At 39.1% G+C, this 8,920-nt stretch overlaps 1 protein-coding gene across 3 annotated transcripts; it reads right to left on the bottom strand.

Annotated features, from left to right (window-relative positions):
- Positions 1 to 2,453: 2,453 nt before the first annotated feature.
- Positions 2,454 to 6,602, bottom strand: ttpal (tocopherol (alpha) transfer protein-like). 3 transcript variants are annotated; one of them, XM_046869256.1, is made up of 5 exons: positions 6,487 to 6,602; positions 5,483 to 5,959; positions 4,457 to 4,650; positions 3,644 to 3,772; positions 2,454 to 3,549 (listed from the first exon to the last, which is right to left on the bottom strand). In XM_046869256.1, the coding sequence occupies exons 2-5, from the start codon at positions 5,922 to 5,924 to the stop codon at positions 3,283 to 3,285; spliced, it is 1,032 nt and encodes a 343-aa protein (XP_046725212.1). In that variant the 5' UTR covers positions 5,925 to 5,959; positions 6,487 to 6,602; the 3' UTR covers positions 2,454 to 3,282. The 3 variants fall into 3 exon arrangements, with proteins under 3 accessions (XP_046725212.1, XP_046725214.1, XP_046725213.1); XM_046869258.1 differs by having other exon boundaries at positions 3,644 to 3,754; XM_046869257.1 differs by having other exon boundaries at positions 5,483 to 5,941; positions 6,487 to 6,572.
- Positions 6,603 to 8,920: the final 2,318 nt, after the last annotated feature.

Here is an 8,920-nt window from a genome sequence, read left to right as displayed (position 1 = left end):
CCCACATACTGTTTGATTGGAAAATTCAGGTGTCCCAATACATTTGCCTATATAGTGTATAGTCTGTGATGTGGTGAAGTATTCTTTAAGGAGATGCTTATTAAAAAAAAAAAAGGTACTCTCACGTGCCAGCATTTTGAAATGCTCACTACATTTTCCCTCACAGTGGAAACTTCAGGACAGATGTATTTCTAATAATACTTTAAACAAGGGGGTAAAAAGGGGTTGATCTGCTAAAAGCTGCAATGACATTAGTGATTATAGGAACTAACTTGTTGCTGCCCAACTATAAACAGTTCAAATGCATGATAGGTCATGGATTAATGCATTTAAAACATGTATAAATGCTGATGTAAGAAGGGTTTACATTGCCGTCATAGAAAGCAATCCACTTCACATTTGCTTTATGTCATAGCTTTGGGCATTAAACATTAGAAAAAGCACCAGAATATCTGGGGGGGTTTCTAAACAGAAATGGTATGGAGATATAACTTTGAGACAAAACAGTATGCCTCACAGCAACAGCCTGAAGTCCACCAAAGCTGGGTGGTTACTACAGAAACAGTCCAGTCTGCAGGGTGCTCGTGTTTCGCCCTCATATTTACGCCCCCTCTTTATTCTGTCAGACTAAATGTGGCTCATGAATAAACCCTGACACCATGCCACAATATACTCGCAGCTCCTCGATCATAACACTGCCATTGATTTGATATACAAGGACTGTTATTATGGCATTATGGCCTTATTAAAGCCACTAGGTAAAGGTAAATGGAACCCTGATGGGGCCTGAAGTTCATGACTCAATCTCAGCAGAATAAATGTACTCAAAAAATCCTGACATTTTATTCAGATAGGCTGGCTCCCATTAACATCTTAGAACCTTCTAGAAATATTTCTTCATTTCTTTGATCAATATTCATCTTCCATAATCTTTCGATCAGGGACAGTGACATAGTGCTGGATCCAGAGCCCAGCCAAATACATAGAGTAACTGAATACACTCAAAGGGACACCAGTCCATTGTATGGCCCCAGCACACACACTTCTCAGAACCATTATGTTGACAAGAACAGTTAAACAAGCCACATAATTATTACTGGTTGCATTATCAATAAATCTGACATAGAATGCAAAGATGGATCCCAAACTCTGTGCGTTTACTATACAGTTCTGGGACAAAAGCAAAAACTTTTCATCAGAAGCTTGTATTTGTAGAGCTTGTAGTCTAGCTAGCTGACAGTGTAGCAGGGCTGTAAGTTAGCTATCTAGCCTAATGGTAGCTAGCAAAAATATAAGCTTGTTTGCTGTTCACACAGAATCTGAGCTCCAGCACCAATTATAGTTAGTTTAAGTTAAGCGTTTTCTCTAGCTGCATAGTTCAAGACCCAGTTAGAAAATGCATGTTGGGCTAACGTTTGGCCGGCATTGATATTTCACTAATCAAAAACTAGATGGCAACTTTGAAACTCCAGGGCCAAACGCTACGTTCAAATCCCCCTGGCTAACAATTAGTAGGTGCTTTCTAGTTTTTGTGACTTGATCCTTTTGCATTTTTTAATAAGAAAAAAAAAAAAATCAGTGAATGATTTTTGGGGTGATGGGATTGGAAATATCAAACTTCCAACTTCCAAGCTCCTACTTCATATCCCTGTATCATAAAGTACAACTCTCGCCTGTCAGAGACTTAAAAAAAAAAAAAAAAAAACGAATCAGACCTGTCCTTAATCAGCATTACAGAAACGTCAGACAGAGCAGTCGAGGAGTAACACCATCTATACATATAATTAAATAAAAATTAGAGTAAATACAACTAAAGGATTTCTTTATGGTTATAAAATAGTTATTTTTAAAAAGCCTCAATATCAACAGACTTTATTAGCGGTCAATCTGAAGCAGAACATTTAACACACAGCATTTGCCCTTTTCGAGAGCAACTCACTATCAAGCAGTTGAGGTTTAAGGGCCTTGTTAATTGCTGGGATTTGAACTCATGACCTTCTGATCCAGTGTAAAAAATACCCTGGATGCCACTAATTAAGGTGGGTTTATTGAGTTTTATGGCTGTGCTAAAGCATGTCTCAAATTGAGAGACTCGAATCTCTATTGAGTGTAACGACTACATTATAATGGCGCCATCTAGTGGTATATTAAGCAAACGTGGTTTGTACGTGGAGTACCTCTATTTTCTGCTTCCGCTAGAGGTCACTACAGAGCCTCATCCGTCTTCATAGCACTCTCCTTTACATCTGCCACTTTCACGTCTTCCCTCACCACATCCATAAACCTCCTCCTTGGCCTTCCTCTTTTCCTCCTTCCTGGTGGCTCCATCCTTGTCATTCTTTTACAAATATACTCCATGTCCCTCCTCTGTACATCTCATTCGCACCTCTTTCACCTTTTCAAGATTCACCACACACCTCCCCGTCCAAAAAAACAAAACAAGGAACACAAACTAAGCTCACAAATAAGGTAATCATTTATTTCACCTACAGGAATCTGGAATATAAACATAAAATAACAATACTCCTCCTATGCACAAAAGCTACAATTTAAGAGAATTGTTAGTTTTTTTGGGAAAAAAAAAAATCGTGTGAAATCCATAATAAAATAATAAAAAAAATGTCTAACAACAAAATACCAAAAGCAAAAATACAGCAAACAGAAATGGACTGTAAACATGACCTGCAACTTAAAGCATGCAGTTAAAGCACACACACTGACCACCCTGACATCATAATTTAAAATAAATGCATACAAAAAAAAAATAATAAAAAAAAAGCAAAGTATAAAAATGAGGTAACAAAACCAGTATTGCTTTGGATTTAAATCACATGGTCTTTTTTTTCTTTTTCTTTTTTTTTTAAATTAAGGCAACACCTCATTTGCATGGTAACATTAGTGTTAAAAGAAGCTGTTTTTATGGCTGAGTGTGAGATTTGCACAAGTAAGCATAAACCGGTTGCAAAAGAACATCTAGATTTTGTTCTTATGGCATAATATCAGATTCATATAAATAGTACGGCCAGAACCATCACCTTATGTGATAATGTTGCTTAAAAAAAAAAAATCCTGACCTTCAGACCATAGTAGTGTAAAAAAAAAAAAAGCTTCCTATAAACTGTCATTTATGCATTGATGCCTAATAAACAATGTTGCTGCAACCGTTCATTTTCATTCACACAGACCCCACGTTTCGCTGAACGATTTAGGGAAAATAAAACCCCTCTGACCCTGATTGTTAAAAATAACACATCTTAAAGAAACAGAAGTTGGCGGCTGCTATCAGTAACAGTAGTAGAGCTGCGAGCGCAGGCTCCTGTAAGAGTCCTCAGGCTGCTCGCTTTCAAACAACATTGAGTCAGGCATGAACGCTCCCTCCAGCGGCTCCGGCTGGCAAAACTCCACGACAAACTCCTCCTCAGCCTCGAGCAGAGTCCGAGTCCAAGCCGTCAAGTCCAGTCTACCGTCCACGCCTCCGTATTCCTGCGGCAGCACGGACCGCGGGATGGCGCGATGCAGAGACGACAGGTCTGATCCATGCAACACGAACTGGAATAGTGGATTATCATTAGCACACGTTAGTGGACAATTATGGCATCAGAAACAAAAGGCAGACAAGAAGAAGAATTGAAGAATCGATTACCCTCTCGGCCATCTTCTCCTTCAAGAAAGGCTTTATTATCGCAAAGATCCCTTTAAAAATTCGAGGCTCGTTTACGATATTGACTGCCTTTATTCTGATAGGAAATCCATCCTGAAACACAATAGCCAACTTGGGGCAAATAGTTACAGGAAAATGAAATGGGACAGGGGATTTTTTAAGCACACAAAGTTTATTTGCCTATAAGAACACAGCAACAACAGTGCAAAGTAATGGAGAGTGTGTTAGAGAAGTGAAGAAAAGAGTGCAGGCAGGGTGGAGTGGGTGGAGAAGAGTGATAGCAGGAGTGATTTGTGATAGAAGAGTATCTGTGTGAGTGAAAGGGAAAGTTTATGGAACTGTGGTGAGACCTGCGATGTTGTATGGTTTAGAGACAGTGGCACTGAATAAAAGACAGGAGGTGGAGCTGGAGGTAGCAGAGTTGAAGATGTTGAGGTTTTCGTTGGGAGTGACGAGGATGGACAGGATCAGAAATTAGTTTATTAGAGGGACAGCACATGTAGGACGTTTTGAAGACAAAGTGAGAGAGGCGAGATTGAGATGGTTTGGACATGTGCAGAGGAGGGACATGGGGTATATCGGTAGGAGAATGCTAAGGATGGAGCCACCAGGAGGGAGAAAAAGAGGAAGGCCAAAGGAGGAGGTTTATAGATGTGGTGAAGGAAGACATGCAGGTAGTTGGGGTGGAAGAGGCAGATTTAGAGGGCAGGGGGGTATGGAAACGGATGATCCGCTGTGGCAACCCCTAATGGGAGAAGCCGAAAGAAGAAGAAGTAGAACACAGCAAAGAATCACCTGGAGGATGCTCACGACTTTCTTTGCCAGTAGAGGGCCCGGGTTGGAGGCCTGAGACAAACCGACTCCGGTGTAATCCACCAGGATGACGATTCCATTTACTTGAGTCTCCTCAGGTTGAATGAGCTTTTCTAGCGTCAGATAGATGGCCCGAATATTGTCCACGAACGTATAGTCATTCGGGGTCCATTTCCCTGTCGCCAAACCAATTCAAAACATTCTAGTACTAGTCAGCATTCAATGGTGATATTTTTTTAATAGGGGTGTAACGGTACACGTATTCATAACATCATTTTTCAGTACAGGGCTTTCGGTTCGGTAATGCAATCCTTTTTACGTGCGGAACATAGTTACAATTTGAGTTTTCCTCAGGAAATTATTATGTGGCGGACCACAAGTTTGTTTATCCTCCGCTTCACACTTTCAGCGCATTTTTTATGTACCAGCCTCAAGAATTTCTTTTAAAAGGAGAAAACCCTGACAATTCCACATATCGAGGGGGTGAATGAATAAAGAATGGAAGGAATAAAGACATTTATTTAAGTATGCTGAAATAAATAAATAAGTAGAACATTTAAATAATAAATGTGTAAAACACACATCTGTATTACGAATCTAATCTGTATCTAACGAATGTAAACAAATTATTTTTTATTTATTTATACATTTTATTTAATCATGTTAATTTGTGCCAATTTATTTGATTACATCATTTAATCAATATAATAAATGTGTTGAATTAATTGTATTTCTTCTATTTTCTTTTTTAATAAAATATTCTTTCATTTATGAATATTAAAAATGGTTTTAAAAATGTAATATGTTTGATGTTCACACATGTTAACAATAATTAACTGCATTTAAAAAAAAAAGCAATTTCTTGTTTTGGAAACTGGGAATTCTGTGTACCTTTACACCCATAACTTGTAACTTTCTAGACAAACCATTTATCTATTTACATGTAAAGATCTCAAGTATGTCACTCTCTCAAGAATTTTTTCCACATTAAGCCTATAATCTACCAACCTGGCCGTAAGCAGAGAACGTATCGTCCTTGAGGATCAGGTCTGGGAAGGACTGTAAGGAAGCCTAACTCCAGTACGTGCTTCACCGTCGAGGGCTTCAGGTCCTGGAAGACTTCAGGCCAGGCCCTCCTGCTGCTGTGGTAGTTAAGAAGCAGCTGCAGGGCCCGGTCATAGTCGAACTTCCTGGCTCGGAGGAAGCGCAAAAGGAAGGCATCGTCCAGCCGCGTCCTCAGACCCAAATGCTCCTTCAGAATCATGTCTCGGAGCGCTTGGACGTCCCGAAGACGCCACTCAGGCTTCTCCTGTAGCTCCACTCGGGCCTTGGCCTCCAGCTCCGGGGTCAGAGTGCACACATAGATAGGTGGAGGCGCTGCAGGGAACTGGACGCCTGACATTGGGTCCAGTGTAGGGCTGGGATCAGTGTGGCCATGCTGATGTGCCATTGGCAACCTGCACGTGTCTGATATCAGGAAGTAAACTTGAAAAAGGAGTAATAAACGACAGAAGGTATCAGAGTAAGCATTTAAATCAGAGGACAGGAAAAGTTACACATGGAATGAGTTTTTCTCTCTTTTGATGTGTGGCAACAGAAAGTGAAGGTCTATAGATTAAAACAGATGTTTCCATAAAAAAAAAAAAAAAAAAAGACCTGGTACTTAGGGTTTATTAAATGCTTGTACAATAAGGATGATCAGATCATGATGGGAATAAATACAAGATGTTTCTATTAAGAGGAACCAAACAGACATTTGTATTAAGGGTGAATAAAAATAAAGTCAGGTACACTGTAGATGAGCTTTAATTAGCCTCCAAATTAAAACCAGTTCCGATTCTGAGCTCTTCCTGTCTCTATGATGGTTATGATGACGCGTATCAGGATGCACATTCATCTGATCATTAAACAAATACCATTTTTTACACCAAACCCACTGGCACTGTGTTTCCCTGCACAGCAAAACGTTCTTTAATATCAACCACAAGCACAAAATCGCAGTGATCACTGACCTGCTCAAGCAAATCCGCAATCAGTTCCGTGTACAGGAGTAGCTCGCGTCCTGATTGGCTCCGCTGTGACATCTGGTTGATTACGTCACTTGAAGCCGGGTTGCCATATTGGTTGAAACTCTTCAACCAAAGTAGGTAACATATAGCGTTATGACGTCACGGCTAGAGGAAACCAGCAATATGGTTGAATGAATGCCATTACAGTCAGACCTGGGTGTGACTGTAATGGCATTCATTCAACCATATTGACCCGATGGACTTACGACCGGTTTTTCGGTCTCTGTCTACGTCGTAAGTTGGGGTCTTCCTGTACTAAATAAAAAAACCAAAGAACACAATTCAGCAAGTTTAGTATTGATCGCACACATACATCATCTCTTGCAGAAGCATACATTTTAACATATTAAAATGACCCCAGTTTTTCAGTGCATTTTTTGTACATCATTTTTAGTGCATGGTTTTCCTGGGAATTAAAAATGAAGGTAAATTGTGTTTTGTGCAAGTTCGGGGAAGTAAAAACGCAAAAGTATCAAATGTTCATGAAAAAGCTGTTCATTGACTATTTATACTGTTTTAAACTGTTTTGACGGACCTTTTCTTGAAAAGTCTTTGAATCCACACAAATATATTTGAGCTTGAGCAGTTTGCTACAGATGCGGTTTTCTGGCTGTGAATAGTGTGCTCTCTGACCATCCAATCAAATGATGTCAAAATAATGTTATTGTACACCTGCTAGATGGCCCCGGTGCTGCACTCAAAATCTGATTGGTTTACACTTCAGGTGCTTTTGTTTCTGAAGGCCTTACTGCAGTTATCTTTGGCCCCGGCAACATGTAATTGCTGAAATATGATTGGATAGAAACTCTAAGAAAAACATACACTACGCTACTACACACTAAAGTCAGTGACGCTGATACAGTTCTGGCCAGCAAAGACGGGCATCTTGTCAAGTCTTCTGTCTTAACACACACTTTCAGTAGAAACTGTACACAGTGCTGACTCTGAAATTTTAAATAAAGGTTTTGTTTTTTTTAACCCATAAACCTTTATAATATTAGCATTCCTCTGTTTCTCCTTCTTACCCATTCACATCTGAGAAATCAACAGTTCTATGGTAGAAATGACAGCCAATAAATTGTATGAAGAAACAGTGAATAATCGATAATGTACACAATGTAAATTTGTTTCATACTTTGATTCGGTTTGGAAGTTGTTGAACGCTGTCAGGGCCAAGGGAGATGTAGTTGATATTAGTTGCGGTGCAAATATTCTCAAACCAGCCTGCTTACACCTTAAACCTGAAGTAATAATAATGATACCCATACTCATACAAAGTTTTCTTTTTGCTTTCTTTTTTCATATTTGTGCAAAAATGCTATATTTTCTAGGTAATATTTTTGTACTGAATACGTGTGACTTCCTATTATCTTTCTTTGCATATTGTCATGCTGTGCCTCTTATATCTTTGTAATAGATGCTTACATTTGTACCAAGAGCAGCAGGACCATCTACAATGTTTTTGTTAATCATGTACTGATATGCAACGCAAAAGTCTCAAAGTCATCATATGCATTTTCTCTATAAATAAACTTTGGACATTTTTTTTATACACGTCCTGGTGTCTGATGACTTTTACTGTGACTGATATTCCCAGGCCCATATTGGAAAAAAATGAACAAGAACAAGTGGGATGAGACTCTGAGTCACAGCCAGCTCAGAGACAATCAAAACATTATATAAGTATCTTCTTCTTCGTTTGGCTTCTCCCATTAGTGGTCGCCACAGCGGATCTGAGCTTCACTTTCCCTCCTTCCTTTCTTTCTTTCTTTCTTTCTTTCTTTCTTTCTTTCTTTCTTTCTTTCTTTCTTTCTTTCTTTCTTTCAGTCAACTTGGTTTGCCTGTTTCATTATCTCACCCCTTTTCTGAATCTCTCAGTATACATTATATACCTTTATATCACTTATTTCTTTACAGTGATTGGTGTCTTCTGATTAGTCAAGAACTTTATTGCTATAATATTGCTGCTTATGATGACAGAATACCACTGATTTATTAGCCATTAAAGTGTAAGCTCATTAATGCACCACAGATAAGGCTGACGTTATCCCCTTGCATTCACTATGCAGATTTCAGGAAATAAGGCGTCTGATTCTTCCTCGGGCTACTTGGAATTTGGTTTATGACATTTATCAGTTTCTACATACACACCCTAGCACTAGAATCCTTGACCATGATCTGCCACGTAGGCCACCACTTTATCGTCCTGTTTTAAACCCTTTTTTACTGCCCTGAAAAAGATTAGGAGATTAGATGACTTCTTGTGTGTCAGTATGTTCCAAATTGGACTAAAATTGGACATGGATAAGACATTTATAGAACAAATTCTTCCTTTACAAAGCAAAACGCTCGGTTGCTTAAGGTGTCTCTGGTGACA

The sequence above is a fragment of the Silurus meridionalis genome, chromosome 16 (assembly GCF_014805685.1).
Source record: "Silurus meridionalis isolate SWU-2019-XX chromosome 16, ASM1480568v1, whole genome shotgun sequence".
Classification (NCBI taxonomy): domain Eukaryota; kingdom Metazoa; phylum Chordata; class Actinopteri; order Siluriformes; family Siluridae; genus Silurus; species Silurus meridionalis.
The sequence above is the reverse complement of the archived record's forward strand: the minus strand, read 5'-3'. Positions and strand labels throughout refer to the sequence as shown.

What these genes read in the sequence shown, in the direction of transcription:
- ttpal (XM_046869256.1), bottom strand. Translation starts at nt 5,924, where the DNA reads ATGGCACATCAGCATGGCCACACTGATCCCAGCCCTACACTGGACCCA. An exon ending in AAGTCGTGAGCATCCTCCAG is followed by an intron (nt 3,773 to 4,456) that starts GTGATTCTTTGC and finishes ATTTGCCCCAAG; the next exon opens with TTGGCTATTGTGTTTCAGGA. An exon ending in AGGAGAAGATGGCCGAGAGG is followed by an intron (nt 3,550 to 3,643) that starts GTAATCGATTCT and finishes CCACTATTCCAG; the next exon opens with TTCGTGTTGCATGGATCAGA.